The 26,261-nt window shown below is 29.5% G+C and overlaps 1 protein-coding gene and 1 pseudogene across 1 annotated transcript; one reads left to right on the top strand and one right to left on the bottom strand.

The window, feature by feature from the left end:
- Positions 1–9,034: 9,034 nt before the first annotated feature.
- LOC107166296 (uncharacterized) lies at positions 9,035–10,693 on the bottom strand. The gene has a single exon (XM_015514892.2). The coding sequence runs from the start codon at positions 10,691–10,693 to the stop codon at positions 9,035–9,037; it is 1,659 nt and encodes a 552-aa protein (XP_015370378.2).
- Positions 10,694–14,518: 3,825 nt separating this feature from the next.
- Positions 14,519–20,410, top strand: LOC107166297 (uncharacterized; annotated as a pseudogene).
- Positions 20,411–26,261: the final 5,851 nt, after the last annotated feature.

The following is a 26,261-nucleotide window of genomic DNA, read 5'->3' as shown; positions in this document are numbered from 1 at the left end:
AAAGACAGTAAGATTATTATTATGTACACAAAGATTGTTACAGTCGATAAGAGAACATTTGATAATTAGTATTTTTTTCATTAGATAGAAAATTAAAATTACAGTTATTAAAGGGAATCATTATAAATAATCATATTTAAGCATTAAATAACAATAGAATATTTAATATTACAAAAAAAAAAATTTTAAAAAATGAAATATATTAGCAGCTTAATTAAATAACAAAAAATATTATACTACTCCAAAAGTGCACTAACTTTTTTGTCTGTATCAAGATTTTGAAGAATTTGTATGGTCTGTATTTTAATAACTTGTTCCCCTTCTTGTTTTTTAAGTAGACACCGCCAGAATTTGACCAGACAAATTTGTAACCAAATGTTTTTGAAATTTCTTTTGCCAACCAGAATAATCTTTTGTTTTCCTTAGTGAGTTGATCGTTGATAAATATTTTAAGTTCAGGAAAATTTGAATGTAAATTATTTGCAGTTACCGGATTTTTATTCTTATAACATAATTTTATTGATTTAATAATACTGTCTTTTAAAATTGTGAAATTGAATTAAGCTATAATTCTACCATAAGTATTCTTGTATGGTTTCAATCTGTATCAACGATATCTATTATTAATACTAATGTTTAATAAATTAGTTACTGATGTAATTATATTAGGTATATCTTCGTTAGGAGTTTTCGGGATACCTGTAATTTCAACGTATTGATTTAGAGAAGCTTGTTCTTTGTTATTTAACATAATTTTGAGGTAATCAATTTCTTTTTCAAGTTTAGAGCATCTACCTATGTTCTTTTTCCATTACCATATTTTCCATACCATTAATGATGTTTACAACAGTGTCCATTTTCTTTTTGATTTCATCAAATGATTCTCCAAAGAAATTTAATGAACTTTTCATTGATGCGACGTTAGTAGTAAGTACTTCGATTTTTCTGAACATTTTTTTCATATCAATTTTTACTGACCCTAAATCATAATCGTCCTCATCATTCTGGCTTGAATTTTAATTTTATTCAATTTCTTTCTTTTCGTAATATTTTTATAATTATAATTATAATATTCACAAGTCCATTTAGTACTAATCTTATTATATTCAACGAGCGATTCAAGATTTGTACATTTCACATGAAAATCAAAATCACAACTTTTACAAGTTACGGTTTTCTTAGTTGATATTATGTTAACATTAAATTTAGCACACGGCATACTAATACAAATGTACGACAAACACACTACAACACACAACCGGCTTCAACGAGAGGTAGATAAGAACTCAATGAATTATGAATGATTGAGATTAAAAAACGAGTTTAAAATTCCCTACTAGAATTATAACAAATTTAAAATATTTAATGTAGTACTTCCAACACTAGATATTGTACAATTATTCTGTTAATAAAAAAATATGTTTTCAAAATTAAAAGTATTATAAAAGAAATTATCAAGTATCCAATGTGTGAATGTAGGAAAAAAAGTCCCTGGAAAAAAAGATTCGGAAAAAAAGTCCCCGGTGAAAAAGTCCCCGGTAAAAAAGTCCCACGGAAAAAAAGTCCCCAAATTAATATTTGATTTAAATTAAGTCTTTTATCGTATAGGTATTTATAATTTATATAGGTACATAGCCCATAGGTTACTTACATGTTACATATTTTGCTGAAGATAATTAACAAACAACTAAATTAAATAGGTACAAAATATTATAATAATTCAATATCTTAAACATCTTTAATAATATTAATTAAAAAATATAAAAATACATTTATTTAGATATATAAGATATATTCCTCTCGTAAAATAATTTAAAATTTAATAAAATATGTCGTATAATATTATTTAAAAAATATAAAAAATTATTTAATTAGTTATAAAAGATATTATGTTAAATAATAAAATATGTCGTATGTTAGGTATTTAAAAAATATAAAAATGCTAAAAAATATAAAAGATATGTAAAACAATAAAATATGTCGTATGTTATTTATAAAATATGAAATGCTTTTAATCAGTATTTAATAAAATGATCTTTTTCTTAAATTTTGACCTATATGTTTTAAAAAATTAGGAACATCTTTAGATTCGTCCTCGTCAAAACGCTGACATAAAATATTTAATCGTACTTCAATTTTTTTACCAGCTTTTGTTTTTCTCCGGTTAATTTCTCCTATTTCAGCCAATGCCATTCTTGCTTTGTCCGTTCCAACTTCTTGACACATTTTTGTAAGTAGTTTCCAAATACTGGGATGTTTAATGCCGACGAGATGGGAAAACCTATTATTCCAGCCCTCACAAGCATTATTAGTTCTGTGCGGATTTGTCGACAGAGTTGTTAAATTAACGTTCCATGATTCTGGTACAAACAATGGTGGTGTTAATTATTTTATTTTGCATATTTTTGCATTTTTTGACGTTTTTAATTTTTTTGGTCATTTTCGATAGGTAATATTAATATAAATATAAAAAACAGGGCTTGCAAACTTTTTAACGGAAAACGATAAACATATAATTAAATAACACAAAACAAAACGTATCGTTTAACAAAATATATGATATATCATTACACAAAACATAACGCAAAACGATATAGTTAATCTTAAAAAAAAGTAACTTATTAAGTTAAAAGTTAATTTGTAAAAAAAGTAACGAGTTAATTAACTTAATTAAAATTAACTTAACGTTTTAACTTAATTTTAACTTTTAACTCGTTAATGCCCAGCCTTGCTTATAAATAAATAATTATAATAATAGGTAACGCAAATTACCTTCAATAACAAGTTCTTGTAGACTATTTGGTTTTTTTGGGTTTGAACTGCTTCTTTGATTACGAATACTTCTTTTTATTGAATCCTCGGATGGTAATTCAATTAATACCTCCTTTGGTACACTTTGTATAGCTTGGGCAAAAATTTGTCCTGGATTGTTACAAGTCTGAAGTGAACATTCCTTTATCTGCTGTTTGATTTTCATAGCTCCTATTGCTTCTCATGTGAACTAGCCCTTATACTGCAACGGGAGACTTTTTTTCCGGGAACTTTTTTTCCATGGGACTTTTTTACCGGGGACTTTTTCACCGGGGACTTTTTTTCCGGATCTTTTTTTCCGGGGACTTTTTTTCCGTTTACCCCAATGTGTGATAACTGATAATATATACAAATATTTTATTGTAAAATAAATATAATGGAGAAAATAGAACTTGTATCTTGGAACAGTATTACAATCAAAATATCTACACATCAGTCAATAATAAATTGAGATTATTTATAGAAATTTATGAATATCAGTATTTCAAATTCTGATAGAACAATGAATAATCGTTTTGCAGAAACATAATATTTTATTATTATGTAATATTAATGTAATTAGGGGCATGGAAATTGATTAAAATAATGTGAAATGATTACTTTTATACAAAACCTCTTAATGATTTAATTTTCAAAAAACTAGTATTAGTTTGGAATAGAAGGTATTAGAATATAAACTGTTAAACATTTCTCAAAAAATTTTTGATGAATTTTTGTTATCCATGTTGATATAAATAACGATAATATAAAGATAATGTTAGTAGTTTTTGTAATTGGTGTAATGGGTTGAATCTTGAATGTAGAACAATAAAACTTTTAATATGTATTATATTATAATAATTTCAATAACAATATGTGTAATTTAAATAAATTCACACATTTTTTAATGGCTCAAAAAGGAATTGTCAAGCACACAACATTTTTTCTATAGAATTTTGAATAGGAAACATAAGTAAAAAAATTAGAACTTTAGTATTTAAGTTCGGTCGCGACCGTCGATAATGAAACATCGTACGCCGTTATCGTATTTCTTTCTCTTATCATTGCGTGTTAAGTACGCTAAATTTTTACCAAAAAAAAAACGTTCTCCTTCGCCAAATTACGCCGAGTCCAATCCACGACGTCTCACATCTCTACATCGGCTCTGGACCGTCTCATCATCAAATCGGTAATAAATTTAATTAATTAATTAGGCTTAGGTCTAGTTGTCTAATCCACAGCGGCCGATCGGTCGGCCCGCTAATTACTCATTACGCAATCCTACCAAACCGGTGATAAATATAAACACATAATGAGCAATAGAAATACCGTCTCTCCATTAATTATTCAAGAGTCTCGCATACAGAGCGTGCCAAATAATTCTCAAAACAAATCTCCAATTTCTCCATCTACACCTACCTCTAGAGATGGATTCAGTTTTCCAACTAATTCAAAACGTCTCATATCTCCGTCACAATCACTGAGGAATAATGAACAAAAAAAAACAAGCTACTTACGTTTCTAAAAATCGCTTCTCGTTATTTGCTACAAATGAAACCGCTGACACTGATTATCAGAGCACCAACATGGACTTAGATAACGAGCCGATTACCGCGACCAAACCTCCTCCGCCAATATTTATTCGAACAGTTAATGACTATAGCACATTTTGTACACAAATAAAGGAGTTAATTAAATGCGACAATTTCTCTTGCAAAAGCTCAATAAATGGTATTAAACTTTCCACGGAAACAGCACCGCCTATTGCCGTCTTTCTCTAAAATACTCGAAAAAGTAATGCTGAAAAGAATCTACCCAATCATTAATGTGCAAAATACTATCCCAAACACTCAATTTGGATTTAGGAATAATCACTCAGCCCTCCACCAAGTCCATAGAATTGTAGATAACATTGCTTCTTCTCTAGAAAGAAAACATTTCTGCTCGGCTGTAATTCTAGATGTTGCTCAGGCATTCGACCGAGTGTGGCACAAAGGACTTTTATACAAAACCCGATTTCTTCCTGCTCCTCTCTATCTCATTATCAACTCATTTCTCTCTAATCGTACCTTCCAAGTGCGCTGTGACGATGTTCTCTCTGAAACTCATTCTGCAAAAGCAGGTGTTCCCCAAGGTAGCATTCTTGCACCCACACAGCCTTGCAACTTTTGCCGATGACACATGCATAATATCCTCTGATCCAGATATAATAACTTCAACGGAGAACCTTTAATCTCATCTTAATAACTTACAAAATTGGTTTAATCTATGGAGAATTAAAATAAATGAAAACAAATCATCTCATATAACATTTACGCTTCGACCAAATACCAGCCCATCGGTTACTCTCAATAACGAAACTATCCCTAGAGAAAGTTCTGTAAAATATCTAGGTATTCATCTAGACCAAAGATTAACATGGACCACTCACATAAAACCAAAAGAAAATTGATGAAAATAAAACTTCATAAACTTCGTCAACTTCTCAGTTCTAAAATATCACTTAGTGGCAAAACTCTTGTATACAAACAATTAATTCGTCCTGCATTGACATACGGTATAGAAATCTAGGGCTCAACCAAAAACTCAAACCTAAATCTTCTCCAATCTTTTCAATCGATCAGTCTCCGTCTTATGACAAATGCACCTTGGTATGTTAGTAACCTTACAATCCATAAAGACCTGAATATTCCAACTCTTCTCACCCTCGCTTCAACACACTATAAAAAATTGCACTCCAAAACAAATAATCATCCAAACCCGCTAATTTCTAACCTCTCCTCCAAGACTCTCCCGGATAACCCTCCCCGTCGACTAAAACGTAATTAGCCTCGTGATTTACTTCGCTAAATAATAAAAATAAAAATAACCAGTTTGAAGTAGTGTCAATGGACGCTTCCTTCAGTCAAGCCTCCTAACCTTGTAAATAAAAAAAAAATCTCACATTTACTTATTGTTTTATTTTTATTACAGATTGTAAATTTATATTATATTAAATACAAAAAAAAAAAAGAAAGAAAAAAAAACTTTAGTATTATAGAATTGGGAATAACTTGCATCATTATGTATAATAATTATAGAATATAATATATAATATATTTAATATTGTCAAAGTCCTTATGTTGAAGAATCCATTTGTTTGTGAATAACTGCATGTCGACATTTCAATATAACTTAATTTTATTATATAAAACGTTTCGTAAACAATTTTCTTTATCTAAAATACATTAGTGGCATAAGATTATAATTATTTAATAAAAATTGTTTACATCAATATAGCAGAAAAGCGCAACAGTACCTTATGAATAATATTATGTGATGTCTGATTGCTTTTTATATTTTAAGAATCTGTTAAAACTAATAAGAAAATAATTGATAATATGTTACACTAATTATAAAATTTGTGATCAGTTTTATATTAAATAATTAACGTCTCTTATTTTCTTTTAAAATTTCAAAAATATAAATTGGTTAATAATGTGTTGACTAAAATGTCTATCACCTTAAAGAGTAAAGACACTCGACAGTCAAATGTCAAACATAAAATGGTGCCTCTCATCAGCAGTGTTGAGACTTATCTAGATAATTATTTAGTTATCTTTTATCTTATCTAGATAAATATTTGAATTTTATCTAAATAATTATCTAAGATAAAAAAATCATTCATCTAGATACATTTATCTAGATAAATTCATCTCTATACAAAAAAATATAATACACATTTTGATTGTCAATTTATTTGTATGATAACTAGCCAATACTTTAAATTTGAATTGTCGAGTCATCTCAGTAAAAAAAAAAAATATGTTCATAATAATGTTATTTATTATACAGGTATTATTTTTTATTATTGATATTTTCATTAGGGGCCCGATCAAATATACCTACATAACATTATTACGAATCGTGTAAAATTGTAGTTTTTTGTTGATTTTGATACTTAATTTAAAAAAAAAATTTTTTTCAGTTATACCTTAGTTATTTATTAATAATAATGTCTACTGCTAACATTAATTTACTCATATAGCCGATGTTTATATAATATTGAAGTACTAAGTAGTATCAAAGGTGTACTCTTAAAATGTTTTGGATTTCAATGTGTTAAAAAAATTAAATTTATCTTTCTTGTTATCTAGATAATAATGTATTTATCTTTCATCTTTATCTAGATAAATTTAAATTGTGTTATTTTTTATCTTTATCTAGATACATTTTTGTCCTGTTATCTTTATCTTTATCTAGATAAAAAAGTACTTATCTACTCCCAACACTGCTCATCAGCACTGTTATTATCAATATCACATTATCATGGCAGTTTTATTATCACATAATCAGTGAAATAACTCCTTAAAGTCACAGTGGTTCCCAACTCAACACTAGACACGGACTAATGTTATATTATATTGATCGTCATGGACAAGGTGGATTGATCCACCTTGGTCATGGACCATTACCTGATTTCGATTACTCCTCTCCCCAATCTTTATATCACTATTTTATTTTTATTTTTATAGTTCATAATATTTATAGATACAAAATAAAATCAGAAATAAAGTTTATCTTTGTGGAAAAATATTCAAACTTTTTTATTTACAAATTTAATTTAATAAAAGTAGGTGATATAAATTCTAATGTTACATTTTACGAACTCGGAACTCATAAGATATTTGAGAAAAAACTTTTAAAAATTAACATTATTGAATAGGTACTTAATTAATGTAACTATAACTAGGGGGCTTTGGGCGCACTTATTTTAAGAGTTTTGGACTGTGGAGTTCTTGGAACGATGCTGTTGCTTAGTGCAAGTCGCATATCATTACTTGAATTCAGACGATTCCGTTCTTTATTTTTTATAGATAATAGATATTGTTATGTAAAAAAAAGGGGGAAAAAAAGAAGTACAACGCCGAATTTTCTTACGAGAGAGGACTGTATTTTTTATTTTACACGACGAAAGAAAAGTATGGTTTTTGATTGTACAAAAAAAAAGAACATAACCTGTCTTAATTCATATATGATATCACAGCATATGTTTTTGAACATGGTAACGACACAGGAATAATAATGATAATAATAATAATGGTGATAACAATTAACATTTGACAAAACACCTCCCGCTTTAAGCGACACTCTCAAAAAAAAAGAATACAAAAAAACGCATAATAAGGAAAAATAAAAAATGACAAATTCATAGTTATGTACAAAAATAATAGTTATAATAATTATGATCTTAGGAGATTCTCATTCAGTCTCTTGCGGTAGTGGTAGCCTTTTGAACTTTGTAATAGGTCTAGTGGATTCTTACTAAAGGCCAGTGGTTGGGTGGTTTATTCTCATCTTTGATGACGACAAGATCCCCAACATGAAATTGCACGTTAGGTGTTCTCCATTTCTGGCGGTGCTGCAGCGTTAGCAGATAGTCCCATTACCACAACTTCCAGAAACGCTGTTACTGTTGTTGTAGAAGATTCCATCTTGTCAGCCTGTTGGATGGAGCGGTGGAGTAATCTTTGCTTGGCAGAGCGATTAGCAGTCCGTATAGCAGATAGTGCACTCGGGGGTCTAGAGTTCATGATAGCTTCGATTTGTGTGAACAATATGGACAATTCTTCTTGGGTGTACACTTGAGTACCAGCAATTCGCTTCAAAATAGATTTACATGACTTGATGTTGGCCTCCCATAATCCTTCGAAGTGAGGGGTGGCGGGGGGGGGGGGGGTATAAATGACCAGTTACTGTGAGGCAAGCAAAAAGAATTTATTTGAGCAGTGAACTCTGGACGATTCAAGAACTTATGCATTTCACGCAATGTGTTCTGTGCACCCACAAAATTAGTGCCATTGTCGCTCATAATGGTTGATGGATAACCATGTCGTGAAACAAAACGTCGCAGAGCCGCAATGAAAGCAGGGGTGGTCAGATCACTTACCAGTTCCAAATGTGCAGCCTTGGTCGTGAGGCACACAAATAGAGCCAGATAGCTCTTGTATGTAGTTCTGGTGCGTCCCGCTGGTAGGCGAGTGATGAACGGACCGGCGTAGTCAATCCCACAACGCGTAAATGGTGGTGACATAGTGACACGAGATGATGGAAGATCCGCCATAAGTTGCTGACTCTGAATCGAGTGAAAACGATGACAGCTAACGCACTGGTGTATGATCCGCTTGAGAGTGTTTTTAGCATGTATTATCCAATAAGTTTGGCGCAAGATGGACATAGTGACATTTAGAATGAAGTGTAAGTTTTAAATGTGTGTTTGGCGTATGATCAACTCGGTGAGATGATGAGTCTTGGGTAAAATTATCAGATGCTTTTGCTCATAAGAAAGAGCAGAGTGGTCTAGTCGACCGCCGACTCTTATCACGTTGCTGATGTCCATGAATGGGTTTAAGCTACTAAGCGGGCTGGACTTCTTAATGGGGACCTTTCGGCGTAGACAGCCATACTCAGCAGGAAATTCAACGCGTTGGACATGTTTTATCCAAAAACAAAGTGCGGGTTTACGTCTAGCAACAGTGACGAGAGGACTCCCTTTCTTCCGAAGAAATTTAGGTATACGGCAGTTTCTGATAAAACGGAACACATAAGTCACCCTTAATGACCGTTCTAGATTAGAATGATGCAGCAGTAGATAATTTACTAATATAGTAGGTAATGCCACTTGTGTAGTCACGTCTCGTTCTTCAGGTCTGGATGCAAGAGTTGGTAATGTTGAATGAGGCCAACTAGTTTCATCAATCAGCCAGACAGGTCCTTGCCACCACAGATCACAGGTTATCAGTTCTTCACTGGTAAGACCATGAGATGCCACATCCGCTGGGTTGTCTCCAGAGGCTACATGTCGCCAGGTGGATGTTGGTACCATTTGTTGAATTTGGGTCACCCTGTTGGCCACAAAAGGTTCTCCCGCAATCCAGTGAAGGGCTACCATCGAATAACTCCACAAAAGTATACGTTCAACCTTGATATTTAGTGATGGAACAAGAGCTTGTATGAGTTGAGCCAAAAGCACAGCACTGCACAATTCCAAACGTGGAATGGAAACCTTCTTCAGTGGTGCTACTCTAGTTTTAGATACCAGTAGGGTTGACGTTAGAATATCAGAACTGGCGAAAACATAGACAACGGCACCATGAGCTTTTTTAGAGCTGTCACAAAAGCCATGTATTTCATATGCGATGACTGGATTCCTCGACGTGTTGATGTAGCGCAATATATTGAAAGATGCTAAATGCTCATACGATGAACGATGTGAGTGCCAAACCGCAGCGAGTGCCTCTGAGACCTGGTCGTCCCAGCTAACCTGTTCCTTCCACAGTTGTTGCAACAGCAGCTTAGCTACGATGATCAAGGGTGAGAGCCAACCGCAAGGGTCATAAATGTGTGCGATATCTGATAATATTTGTCGTTTAGTGACAGATCCACTTATTTCCATAGTACGAGCTTGTTTAGAAAATGAGTCTTTAGTGGCATTCCACGAAACACCCAATAATTTGATGGCTGTGTCTGATTGATCATGTAGTGGGAGCTGTGTTACGCGATGTTCCAACGGTACATTTTCTAGAATGGCTAGATAGTTACTTGCCCATTCCCGTAGCTTGAATCCACCACGTTCCAGCAAGCCATTCAGCTCACGTTGAAGACATAATAATTCATCAGTTGAATCCATGCCAGTCGTCACCTCGTCAACATAAAAATCGCGTTTCAATACGTTGGACGCGACGGGATAGTCGGCCGCCTCATCCTCGGATAGTTGTCTCAGCGTGCGAATTGCTTGATACGGCGACGTTACCAAGCCATATGTAACCGTATTTAAACGATATGATGTGACTGGGTCTGTTGGATGATCACGCCAGAGTATGCACTGGTATGGACGATGTGTTGGATGTATGAGCTCATACATTTTCCAACCCAAAACTAAATTATAGATATAGTGTTTTTACTTTATACAGTATTTCCATATATAAGTTAGATTCGAATGATATAGATTTTAAACTCTAAACCATTACGGTAAATATTTTTTGACATGAATATGAAATAGACTGAAATAGTAAAATATAATACAATTAAAAACAAAATAAATTAACTCAACTTACTTCTTAAAATGAAAAATTAACTCGTTAATTTCATGTTAGTTAAAAAAGAAATTTATTAAGTTAACAGTTAATTTAATGAAAAGCCAAAAGTAACTAGTTAATTTAAAAAGTTTAAATTAAATTAACTTTTTAACAATTTTAACTTAACTTTTTAACTCGTTAATGCACAGCCTTGTCTAATTGATTGTTGAACAATTAGCACTGTGATCCATATACTATTATGTTAAAACATAATAAAAAACATTTTTGCTAACAAAATTATTGTTATTTGTTTTATACTATGATTTCTATGAAATGATCTACATTTACACAAAAAATGTGTTGAAAAAAATTCATGGGATGACTCGCGAGCTACTGGTATTACTTCAGATTTTCAATGTTGGTTTTGCATCCCATGAAAAAACGTGAAATGACGCCCCTGATACTTGAGACCACTTTAAACTCTAGTAAAATATATTTTCTAGAAGCCAAGACCATTCGCTACAAATACACTATATAAAATATAATAAAAGAATTTTTTTTTTTTGGTACAATCAAAAATATTAGTTTTGTTGTGCCAATGGTTATGATATAGTAAAATTACCATGTATTATATAAGTTAAAATTAAAATTAAATTGTATGTTGTTAATTTATATAACTTACTATTATTTAATAAAAACACAATTATTTTAATAAAAAGGTTCTAATAAATTAGTACCCAATGAAGACAAATTGTAAAATTAAATAACTTAAGTATTATGTTTTAGTTTATGATATTATGTGTTTTTAAATTAATTGTTCTACAATTTATTAATTTGTGCTTATTTTAGGTGAAAAGTATTGTATTTGATTACATTATACAAGAAATGAGACCCCTCATTTGCTGTGAAAAGCCTGCTTTTCGAAGACTAGTCATGGAATTAGCCGGAATAACCGATTCTACATTACTTCCTAATCAAAGACAATTGGCTAATGATTTGAAATTAAGGTATTTAACATATCTAAATACGATGACCATTTTAATAGAAAAACAGAGTTATATTTGCATAACAGCAGACATCTGGAGTGCAAATAATAAGTTATATGGGCATGACTTGTCACTATATTGAAGAAAATACATATATACGTCATTCGTATGTTCTTGGTTGCCGTAGGATAATAGGGACTAATAATTTTCTAGCCATCGCCAAGGTCATAACTGAAGTAATGGATACATACTGTATAACCAACTCAAAAGTCACTCATATATGTACTGACAACGCCAGTAACTTCGGAAAATGTTTTCGCACCTTCTCAAGTTCAATTACTTCTTCAAATCATTCAACAGCAAATTATGACATTGGCAATTTGAATTCTGATGAACCTGGTAGTGATACTATAGTTGACGATTCAGACTCTGAATCTGAAAACGGAGACGAGAATATTGAAAGAATTGATGTTGGTTCAATTTTTAATAATCAAGAAGTCCAAGAGCAAGATCATGATAATAGCTATTGTTTACCTAAACATATTACTTGTGTAGCTCATTCATTGAACTTAATTGCTACTGCTGATATTTCTAAAATTTCAGATGAAACCTATATCAGTTTATCTACAAAAACTTTTAACAAACTACAAGCGTTCTGGAACTTATTAAGTAGAAGTACCATGGCATCTGATAAAGTAATAGAACATTGCAACTGTAAATATCCTATTCCAGTCGTGACAAGGTGGAACTCAAAATATGATGCTATTAAAAAAATTTTGGAACATAAGAAAAAAATAGTGACACTATTTGATATTTTAAAGTTGAATAAACTTACAAGGTAATGAATGGGTATTTTTAGAGGAGTATTGTTTATTGTTAGAGCCATTAGCAAATTCTCTTGATAAGCTACAAGGAGAAAAACATAATTATTTAGGGTATGTTGCGCCCACATTAATAGTATTAAGAAAACTATTAATTCAATCAACCAATTTAAAGCACTGCAGACCATTATGTTTATCATTAATAAGTTCCTCAGAAAAAAGATTTAATTATGTATTTGATCTTAGTGATCCAAAAAGCAAGACATATATTATTGCATCTATAAGTCACCCTAAGTTTAAGTTATCTTGGGTTCCAGTTAGATACACAAATTTGTGTAAAAACATTTTTTTAAACGAATGTGAAATAATAAGTGCCACTATTGAAAATAAATCATCTGGGTCCACTGACAATGAAGATAGTGATAGTGATGGATTCTTCAATAGTTTATCTGAACGTTCTACTATAGACATTTGTACACCAACACAATCTCAAGACAATGATTCAACTGAGGATACTATAAGAGTTTCAAATGCTGCTAGTGTTCAAGCATTAACATTTTTAAATTCGAAGAAAAATGATCTGGTGATGCTTGATCAATTTAAAGTTGTCAAGCAAGTTTTCCTTAAGTTTAATACAACGCTACCATCATCAGCTCCAGTTGAACGGCTATTTAGTGGGGCCATACAGGTTTTAACTCATAGACGTAACCGATTAAAAGACAGCACATTTTAAATGCTCTATGTTGCAGATCTCAAAAATGATCATTTATTATTTTTCTTATACACATTTAAAACTTTTTATATTTTTATTTTGCTACAATATGCCAAGATGGCCGAATTTTTTTAAAATTTGTTAATAGGTATAATTTTAATATATATATATAAATCACTCAAATTGTTGTTATTTTGTCGTAATTCAAAAAATACTAATCGTAGATATTTAAAACATTCCACAATATACATTTTCACTAGGTACCTAAAATTATCAACAATGTCTGTAACAAAATATTTAGAAAGTGTTTAAGCTATTTATTTTCTATACCAAACAAATTTTTTATACCGTTCCACTGTACTTCATATTGACATATAAGTTATAACTTTATAAGTTATCTATAACCTATAGGTTATCTATATATACGACTATAGTCTATAAGTAATAAGTTATTACTATAATAACTAATAATTAATGAGTAATGAGCAGAGGCGGTTTGAGTATACTGTTTTTGGTACACTGCACCGCCAATGTTAGGGGGGTGGGTGGTCTTGGTTGAGCATGTGCTGACCGCAATGTTTAATTTTAGTGTTCAATAGATGAAAAAAGTAATGAAGTACCTAATCAATGACATATGATAAATGATAATCGTGGCTGAAACTGTCGAAAGCGTTGAGTTAAGAATGTAAGGGCCTTATACCTAATTATAAACTATAAACTTATTAAAAAATATTTATTTGTAATCTCTATTATGATGGTAGTGGGGGGGGAGGGTGTCTATATATTGTCTTGCACCACCAAGTATAATACATTGAAACCGCCTCTGGTAATGAGTACTATAGATTTTACAAACGTACATATCTCATACTATTACATAATATGAGTTTATAATATCTTTATTATTTAGGTGTGTTCATATAATACTATACTTAATCATGATAACTATACCAATAACTATTATTTGGCTTTAAAAATTTGCTTTTTCACTTAGCAACATATTATTTTAATAAAAACATCATGTAACTTTTTATATTTAAATTTAATGTTTATATTTTAATGAATATGAAATGTATTTTATTGAATTATTAATATTGATATAAAATAATACGTACCTACGTGATTAAATTTCGATTTGTAAGTTACTAGTCAAATATGACTGCCAACGATGAAAGTAAAATCAAAACATTAACAAGAAATCCTAATCCAACGGATGATGAAGATATAACATTTTTTTTTTTTTACGATATAGTTAAACAATTGATTTTAAAACGTAATGATATTGGAGGTAATTTACATTATTATATTACTATAATTAATTTTATTATTAGTTAAAATAAGAGATATAGTTTTATATCCTATATCGATTACCTATCAGTATAGTAAAAATATAAACTATATAGATATGCGCTAGTACAATTTATAAGTTGGCAATTACCATTATCAAAATATAATAAAGTTCACCGGCAAACAAGTTTAAATTCTGCTTATAGCATTACATTTTTTATCATTTATGAATTATTTATATTATGTATATAGATATGATTTATACTAGCTTATAAGAAAATCTATAGTTTCGACTTCTGATTACAATTGGTTTTATCTTCTGTCTTTCAGTACATCCCTAGCACCGTCTAAAGACTAAATGAAGTCTTTGCGTATAACTTAAATAAATCATTTTATATTTTAAGAATTATTTTAAATTTTGGTCCTTCACACTACTTGGCATTTAATTTTTAAAAATGTTTAGATAATAAATGATAATAAAGTATAAATAAAAATACTAGTGCTTAAATACAATATATTAATTAAGTATAAATATTATAAAAAGTTAATACTTATTAGATATAATATATTGTACCTAACTATTAAAAATGCGAAATTGAGTTCAAAACTTCAAAATTGTTGATATTTTTTTATAGGTAATCTTTAAATATTAGTAACTAAATTCAACATTTTGTTTTTAAAATAACAATATTATTATTATTAAATGAATTTAATATTTGTAGGTAGGTAGGTACTTCATATTTAACCCTATGAAACCTGATACTGCGGGTGCCTCGTACCTGCATGTGTATGCATAATAATTCAGTATGGATATAATATAAAATATAATAATACAATTGTAATTATGACATAATATGATATACCAACCCATTACACTCGTAAAAGTATTTTGATATTATATCTATATATAATATTATATCTTAATTCATAAATATGACTTAGATATACTCTTTATTACTAATTTATTCATTTTTCTAGGAAATAAACCACCAACTTGAATTCTAAGCTACATGAAAAGTGATATCTAATTAGAAAACAAAACTGTAAAACTCTTGATTCGATAAAAGATAATAAACTTTAAGAGGATGCCATACCTATACTTGCGTTGTGTCCATCTTACAAATATATAACATGGCAAATTTTACATTTTGCATCTTACTCTGTTATTTTATTAAGAATTTTATCTAGTCAATAACATACTTTTTTATATTTCAATTTTAAAGCAAGTTATGAGCATTTTAAAATAGTGAATTGTTTGAACATTTTAAAATGTTTATATCATGCTTAAAAATTTAAATATAAAAAAAAAGTACCTATGTCGTCAACTAGATAATATTTTTCCTCCTAAATTTGGTAATAGATCAATTCACTCTAAAATTAAACCTCAACAGAGTTAAATTAATTATTCATAACGTATAATTTGCTATGTTAAGCTTTTATAAGACGGATACAAGGATACAACGAATGCGAGTATGGCATCCTCTTAATGGTCTACGACTTATTAAACTTTTCTTAATATCCGCTTTTTAAATGGAACAACATAATCGGTAGACAGTCTATCGTTCTTCAAATCTAAGGTTTTTGGGGGAAAAAATTGGTTAACGGAAGCCCAGTAATGAACAAAATAGTATACGCTTTAGTTTAATTTATTTGTTTAAGGTTCTTTTTTAAAATAAAATAATTTTATCATAACTTCTGAAAAAGTTTTAGACAGGTACCTAACTAAAATTGTATGCTATATTTAGATGCTTGTGTATTATCAAGCTGGTTAAAAGTGTTGGAACAAAATAAAAATAAAGTGGTTCGAAATGAATATATAAAACTTATGACTTTGGCATTGCAATATCCAGAACCAATATGCCCATTTAAAGACCCTCCTCCCGACACAATTGATCCTTTGGAAAACGGAGTAAAATTGTGTCAATGAATCGTTTGGGGTATACTAAATACTCACAGTATCAAATATCTACAGGTGATTGAAATGTCGAGAAAATTCTTAAAGAAAGAAGGCACTGCAACATGTATTGGAGATAGTGAAAAAATTTTAAAGGATACTTTTCCACCAATAAACACAGCGATGTCCAACGACAAACGCCAATATTCTTCATATCAAGTGATACCAAACGTCGGTGTCCAGTGTTATTACGCTTTTTCAGACGAACCAATGTATAACTGGTCTATTTCACCACAAATAACAATTCCTAAAAGTGGTCCACACGCCACAGATATTGAATGGGAAAGAGCACTAGCGGGTATTCAATTAAAATTGCACAACCCAAGCACAGACAATATAAAACTTCCGAACGCCCAAAAAAATGCAACCGCTAAAGAGTAATAAAATGCATATTTTATATAGACGATTATGATAGCTAAAATACTTATGTACGTTTGATATATTATTGTTAACAGTATCGAAAGTGATTTAAAATCATCAGCTGTTGGCAGCAGGGCTTCTAGAAAAAAGTAATTTGGCTATGTCATTTATTAAATCTATAAATTTTATTTTTCTAATATAAAATAGGAATGTAAATATTATGTATATACTTAGAACCCAGGTACTTGATAAACTTACACCTGTATACAGCGGCGTAGATACGATTTTTTTCTTTGGGGTAGGGTTAAAATATATTTATGACACAAATTACAAGTTATTAATTAAACTAAACGTATTAGTATTATATAAGTATCACAGAAGATAAAATACCAATAGAAAAAGTTTTTTTTGGGTAGTTGTGGGGGGGGGGGGCGATTTTTGTGTTATTATATATTTAAACGAAGAAAATAGTAAAAAAAATCAAAAACTATAACATTTAATACTATAATAATCTTGTTTTTAATATAACTTCAATTTTCCATAAACACACAAAATTATTTTGAACAATGCATTTATAGAAAAAACGCACGAAGGTGTATGAATCTTTTGTATAAAATATTGTAGTATATCGTAGGTTTTATACATTTTTCAATTTAAGCGGAACAATCATCATTCATTTCTAATACCTATACTATATTCACAATAAAAAAAGGTACTGTGTGCTAACGGTTTATCAGCGACTGTCAGATACTTCTTCCATCAATGCTGGTGTGCGAAGCAAAGCTTCAGAACCTTTTTTATCCTAAATAGAGTATAGTATACTAAATTTTGTTGAAGATATGAAATGAAATGAACAGAGTAGCAAATTATTTTAAATCATCCTAACACTTTATATACATAAACATTTTTAACAATAATTATTATTAGGTCAGATAGATTCAAAAAAAGTGGGGAGACTCCAGATCTTTGTAATGTAATGAACATAGAACAACAAAACCGAAATGTGACTGAAGTATTCGAATGGAATGATGCTAGCCTATTAACTGGAGATATCAGACTTGGCGCAGAAATGTGTTCGGATCGCAAAGTTGATGCTCAAGTTAAGACACAAATAGAAATTGACAAAGAAGCATTTAATGCCTACGATAAACTTTATCCTGGTGATTTCATGATAAACGTTGAACAGTCGGTTATCGATGACATCATTCCAATAAAAGCCAACGTTGTTTCGGAATCCGGCGATAAAAGTATAGTATATAGTAAAATTATATCCAAAAGTATTTATTTATTTGGACACCAAAAACTATTAAATACTTACATACCTAATATAAAACCTATACGTTTACCTACATAATATCTAGCAGTATAATATTATAGAGACGCCAAATATATAGATACGATGTGCAGTCGTTATTGTCTTAATACGTAACAAAATGTACATTAAGAAGAACCAATAATTTCGTACCTATCTGTAGCATTAATCTTAGAGTGAATTGAATAATCAAATTTATGTACCTATGTAAAATATTATAATTTTAAATGCTCATAACTCACTTTTATTAAATTTAAATTATTTAAATCCAATGTGATTTCTAAAATAGTATTCTTATTTTTTAAGTTACTTTAATTACTTTGTCAATTTTCTCTAATATTAATTCCGGCAACATAAAATTGATTCGGCTTGATGCAAATTGGCTTTTTATACTTTTTTAAGATGGAGACAACAAAATATACATACGGGGGTGCGCCCTTATGTATAAAAATAAAACAACTTAAATTTCTTCTTAAACGTTAAAATACGTTATTTATTTAAAAATTGTTTATACTTGAATAATTTATTATTGGACAGAATGTTTTTATTTTTTGGATTCGTTTTTATTAACTTTAAACGAAAACTTACCGTTTTTGATTAAAGGGTCAGTTAATATTTATGCGAAACTAACTAACTTCATATTTTAATTTTATATTTTAAATACTAATATTACTTAATCATCATATCATTTGATATTTAGTGATTTTTTCGTAATATATTATTGTATATTTTAATGTATAATGTAACAAATTCATCATCTCATTACATTATTAAAATTATGTTTATCATGTTATAAAAATTAAATTATGCAATAGAGCATTATATCCATTATGTTACTTTCAATGATATAAATTAGGTAATAATACTAATAACGTAAACGCCTATCCAATATCCTAATATTAATAGACGATATCGTCAATGCGCCTACTGACTTATTATATAGGCGATTTTGTAAAAATCTAATATTTTGTTTAAATTTTTACTACTATGATAAGAAAATTACCTTAATTCCTAAAATATTGGTAACAATGTTGATGATTTTGTATTGCTAAATTTCTAAATTAGGTCATACATTTAATAATATGTGGTAGGTAAATTATACATAATATTACATAAATAAAATAAAATGAATAATTTATTTTCACAATTTGAAGGTAGGCAGGTACTATAAATAAATGTTATGTAATTTGCATAGGTGTGCGCAAATACAAATATATTATAATTTAATTAAATAATTTAACTACCTATTGCCCTTATCTAGATAATAACATTTCTAAATGTACGAAAATGCCTGAAAATAATGGTCATTAACGTTATTTCCTAGTCAATATCGTATACTGTCTAATTTATCGGAAATATCGTTATTGAAGTTATTGTCTAATTTGTATCTTTGCACCGTTAACATATATTATTATATGTAAATTGAAAATAATCTAAAGATTTGTTTGTATAAAAATAATTGTTGTATAACATAATATTTAAATAATAATATGACACGATTTAAGAAACGACCAAAGAAGAAGAAGAAGAAGAGCAACAGTCATCGGTACAAGACCGGGGTGGCTGCGGTGGCGCAAAAAAAAAGCAACGCGAGTACCCGCGACCGAAATTGTGCACGATAAGGCAGAGCGCCGGCCACGGGAACGTCAAACCGCCGACCGAAGAACGCCGGGCCGTTGTCGAGAAGTCATCGTCGGAGCATCAGCGTCCACAGATTTCCTATCTGGCGCGCAAACTGGCTGCGCTAAATGCCCCCGACGGCCGCACCGGCCACTACAAGAGCCGCAACACGTTCGCTGATCCGCCAACTAAACGTCAGATACCGACCGACGACTATCGAGTCCGGTTGGATGGACATCGTAGTCGGGGAGGCGATGACGATTGCAGCGGAGGCTGGACCGACCTGAGACGAACGCGGTCCATTGAATCACGTGACGAACGGCACTTGGACAACGGGATGCCGTCAAAATGGTCGGAACGGAGGAGTAAGTTCGACGGTGAGCGTTTCGAGGATGTGAGTTCAATGTTACGGAGCAGACACACCGACCCAAAGTGTGTCAGCCTGGCGCAACTGTATGGAAGATCCACGAAAAGTCGCCACGATGAGTCTGACGAACCGCCGCCAAACGTATAAACGCGTGTATTTACCTAACTCTCTAACCTAACCCATGTCTATATTTCGTCGGAATAAAACGTGTAACGAGACAACGAGTCGCCGACGTCACCCGAAATCATTTTAAACCAGAATCGACTGCGTATACACACTGGTTTACTCAGCTTCAGTTAAATCAGTGGATCAGAACCTGGTGGGAAGGTGGTTAGAGGTTATAACCCCCCCCCCCTTCCACGACCAACACCTTTTTTGGTCACTTTTTACTCCTTAGCTTTTATTAATTATTAATAATAACATATTACCTATTATTTAGTTATTTATTATTAGTGGTGTATTTAAGATTTTGTCAAGGAGGAGGGGATATAGGTACGTTAACAAACATTAAATTTTCATAAAAGGAAGAAAATGTTCACTTACCATAGACATCAAAATATTATAAATAAGTAACTAAGGAGGATTTATACCACATAATATCCTTCCATAAATACGACCACTGCCAGCACTGCCTAGTATGTTATATGCGATATTGCTGGGCACAAAATACTTTAGGATAATTTTATCCAATCCATATATATCAAATCTGATAATTTGGATGTTATTTTAATCAAATTTTTTTTTTGATTTTATGTTATAGTTACTATGTAAGCATAAGGTAATTGACACCTAAGATTTAGGAAGTGTATACCCACGAATATTTTTAGCAATAAACCACTGAGTAACTACGGGAGGAAGTGTATAATCGAGAGGACGCTTTATGAATGATTGTATTGTTTAGCATAATATTATAACCAGGTTTACACTATGTTTGAAAATAAATCATTAGGAAGTTATTTTAGTACAAAAACACCTATTATGAAAATGAAGGGAAAACATTTGAAGAGTACTTACCAGTTACCTCAGAGCTTTTTTCGACAAAAAACATTTAAAAAAAAATAAGGTGGTTTGAAAATTCTAAAAATATTATTCACTTATAAAGTTGTAAACAATATTTTATTGACTGTCGTAATCGGGCTTTGGACTATAAAAATATATTGTTTTCTATAGGTACTCCACGTGATATAGGCATTTTCATTCTTCATTCTAAAATCATTCTGAAGTGGCTTATTTGTAATCGAAGTGAATAATTTTGCATCATAAAATTTTGATTATTCTCGTATATAGCAGCTGTTAAATATCTACATTTTCAGATTTACATAGAATCGCGATAAAAAAAATAACTATAAAAAAAAAATAGTGCACTACTGATTCGCGAGATGCTATTTCGATGACGTTATCTGTATTTGGGTTGATAATATATTTTTGAGTCAAAAAGGTGAAAACGGATAACAGATAATAATTACGATTTACGACTTACGACGAATATACAAGTATATGAAAAAGGAAATAACTAAGTGATAAACCTATGAATCTATAACTTTTAATAATATTATATTTATTTTATATAAGGACATTAGGTCATAAGTATAAAATATTTAGTATTTAGTAGGTACGTAACTGTTTGTTTAACGATGATAAGTATTAACAATGCAAATATAATAATATGCAGTATATGTACATTGTACACCTATAATATAGTATGCGTATCAGGTAGGTTCCTTAAACAATCGTACTTTTATATTATATGTAACGATCGAAGTAAATTTAGATCTATAAAATGAAATATATAATATATTGACATATTGTTGGCATAAGTATTAAGCGCACAACGTTGAAGAGATTGGTCACAAACTCACAAAAGCCAATAATGATATTAATATATAATTAAAAAGCTTGTGTAAACACACCATATTATAAATTGTGATTTTGTTTACATAGGTATAGACCAGAGCAAATGACAAAACTTTTTTTGGTCACATGCCAAAATATCCACGTGCCAGTAATGTATTCATATAGGTAGGTGTAAATAAATAAATCTTTTGAATGATCTGTGATTTTCTTTATTATATCTTAACAGAAAGGTGTATTACCTACTATAATTAAATATATTAGGTAGGTATTTCATTAAATAGAAAAACAAAATGTACATATGAATACTTTTGATAGCTTAAAGTAATAGCTACATCTATATGGATTAAATGACTAGCATTATTAGTATTCGATCATTTAAAAAAGTGCCGAAGTTTTCAATAAAATATTCGTCCAAGGGCCATTCAGTATTTATATTATATGATATTACACGTATCACGTATACCGTTTATACTAACAATGATCATAAGTATCATATTATTACGATCGGTGGGGACTGTCCATCGGTTATTAACGAGTAGAACTATAATGTACGTATAGGTACATTTTTGTCATTACGATATATACCTACTGTTAATAATAAATGTCTATATAAATACGTTTATGTTATTATTTATATTAATAATACATAGCAGGCCCAAGTAATAGTTCTTATAACACAAAATATGTACCCGTGATCTTTTCACCGAAAATTGTGTACATATGGATATGGTACATTTTAAATTATTTCTGTAAGAAAATAAAATAAAAATGTAGATTATATTATGAAAATATTAGTTATTATCATTTTTTTTTTTTTTGGTAATTACAAAGATACTAAATGAATTTAAAAGTTTTTATAACTTAAGCATAATATTAATTAATTACAGTGACAAATTGAGATGTTCTATTCTGAAAACCAAAAATATACCTCTAGAATATTTTGTCTCTTGGTTATGACTTATTGTGGCCAATTGAGAAAATCATTAAAATTTGTAATAGCTCTTTTTCTAGATATTTTGACAAAATTATAATGTGTTGTTAAAAATATTTTTTTAACTGTTAAAATACTGACAAGGAGAAATTTAATTTAAATAAAATATCCCTACTTGACTAAATATAATCATTATTATCTCATTTACATAGGTAATTACATCTAGTAGTTCAAAATAATCACTATTTACCCTTGATTTATGGATACCGTTGTTATTTAATTTTAACTGAGTATTTTACTTATGTTTTTATTATTTTATAAGCTGTAGGTATGCATACTTAATAGGTACTTATCCATAAGAATATCCCAAGAAAAAAAAAATGGTTCTATTGCCCACCCTCTTCCTTTCTGAACGGCCCCGCAGTTATATACTTAGGTACCTATGTTTATTGAGTTATATCAAATATCTATACAGCTATACATATTATGTGAGACTATATGGTTGTTTGACATGAATATAACAATATCTAATGATAATTTGACTCACAGTCAATAAACTCATTCACCTATTGAACTCAAATATGCTGTAGCCAATTTACATGAATTCTAAAAAATTATTTAGTTGTTTGGTGTTTATTCTTAAGATCATATTTCCTCAATTTTGAGTAAATTTTCCCAGATTTATCTTTATTTATTTAACGATTAACACTATTTCCTCAGTGTGTCTCATCGAAAAATATTAAAGATTTGAAAATATTTATTTTACCTATATCATTTGAAATCATTATTTAGATAACCATGTTTGAAAAAATAAATTATTGTATTATTTTTCATATTTAATAATACTCTACCACTTTGGTCCCAATGCAAGTCCGATAAGCATTAAGATGACTACTATTATTACAAAATACAATCATGTCCATTTTTTTTTTTTTTAAAGTACAATAGTGTATAGTGTGTCAGTGTATAAGTACCTAGGTACTATATATAAATTAAAAATGACAAACGAAGTAAAAGATAGTGTAGGCTATCAAAATAGCCAGCACATTCTTCCATAAATGATTTATGATATGTGCATATATATTATATTATAAACTATTATATTATCTACTGAGAAATAATAGGCTAACCTACTCCACCTTTTATTTTTTTTTTAGGTGCAAACTAAACTAAAACTGGAACTCCAAGATAGCTTTGACTGGGTTTACAATTTACCCTTGTTATTTTGTCAATTATACTTCTTAATTTTTCTCTTTGTTTAGGCAAAACTCTATAATGTGCTTGAAATACTGCAGGTTTATACATGTATGTAGAGTTTAGAATTAGTTTTACTTCACATGCTACTACTTAAGCAAAATATAAATATAATTTATCAGAAATAATTTCATGTTGATATTTGTTTTTACCCTTTGCTTGCACCTTAATTAATTTTATTTTTGTATCACAGTATGTAAAGTAATATATTAGTTTTATTAATTGCCAAAATTTGTTTATTAATATGTACCTATGTTATATTTTATTAACAATAGTTATTGTTGTTCCTTCATAGATCATGGATCTTTGTGTATATCTACATTTGAAAAATTGTACACCAAAACGTCTGTTTCATTTATCTTTAATGTTTAAGATGTTTAAGATGATTTTTGATCTAAAATATCTACCTAATATTTTTATTAGTAAACTGACTGATGTCTGATATATAGGTAATTAAAATATTAATTGTTCATCTGCAATGTTTTTTTATTATAATTTTTAATTAGTTATTACTCTTAGACTTTGGTAGTGTTCAAATGTCCTAAATTACTAAGAATTATTTTCTATATTATGTTTTCATGTTTTTTCAGACAAATGTATAAAATAATTTACAGTAGAAAAGCAAGATTCTAATTATTTAGAAAACAGAAGAAATTTGTATCTTTCACATCAAACTCCTTAATCAGTATAAAAATATCAGAAATACAAATATGATCTCAATGTTTATTTAAAAATCTCTGAAAACAGATTTTTAATAACTGAAGAAAAAAGGCAGTATCTATAGCATTGGTAATAATCACCTTATATATATTAAAATAAAATTACAATTAAAATATATTTTCAGAGTAGGTACTGTATAACATATAAAATACTTAGATACTGTAATATGATAGGATTCATCAATCAGGAGAGCCTTGAATCATATTATTTTAATGAGTACTAGTGAGGTACAAAGAAACAGTTAATATAGGCTGTATAGCCCCAACGACCAACAACAATCTGGTTAAACCGTATAATTATTTTTGTAATTTTTAAATGTCCTTATTCATTTTTGTTATTTATGGTAATCATTGAAGGCAAAAGTTTTGCTAAGGCCATTCTTGCAATACATTTCCTACAATCGCACATGCAGCAGATTTACTTATGCTTACGACTTCTCCAGCACAACTTAAAGATATCCCACAACATACAATCTTAAAGCTAACTAAATTTGTTGTAGGTATAGATGTTATGGTATTATTCTGAACAGAAAAACAAGTTCTAAAGTTTTCTATCAGGAATAATTTGTAAACAATTTATTACAACTATTTAAGTACATTGTGTGTAAATACATGTACATTATCAGTCAGTATTCAATGATGTTCTAAGACCAATTATAATTAAGATAATTAAAATCAAATTTTAAAAACAAGTTAATTCTAAGTACTTAAATGATCAACTGTGATTTCAATGATCATTAAAAAATTCAGTTTGAATGAAGTTAAAAATTTTAATTACTTTTAACTATAGTTACTTTTATTTTTAATGCAACTTCTAACTTAATTAGCTACTTTTTTTCATATTATTCAGTAAATTATGAGTTAATTAATTTTATTGTCTTATACCACAGATTAAAAATACATTCAATTTTATAAAAATAAAAATAATAATAATCCGAAACATTAAATATATTGATTTATAAATAATAATTATATTATATATATTTTATGCTTATTGTATATATATTCACAGAATTTATTTTATATATTATATAACTATATTATGAACAAAAATGTTATAGAGGGAATTTTGTCATTTATAAAAAAGAATATAACTATTAAGTATTTACTTTCAGTATCTCATTCATGTGTTTATTTTTATTAGTCATTAACTAATGATTATTGATATTTTTAGCCAACACTTATTAATATTTTTTTATTTATTCATGTAATTACAGCAATAACTTAGCCTATCTATGCA

This window comes from Diuraphis noxia, unplaced genomic scaffold, assembly GCF_037042655.1.
Source record: "Diuraphis noxia isolate RWA-SAM2 unplaced genomic scaffold, SU_Dnox_SAM2 contig0001, whole genome shotgun sequence".
NCBI lineage: Eukaryota > Metazoa > Arthropoda > Insecta > Hemiptera > Aphididae > Diuraphis > Diuraphis noxia.
Note: the sequence above shows the minus strand (reverse complement) of the source record. Positions and strands in the feature narration are given on the sequence as shown.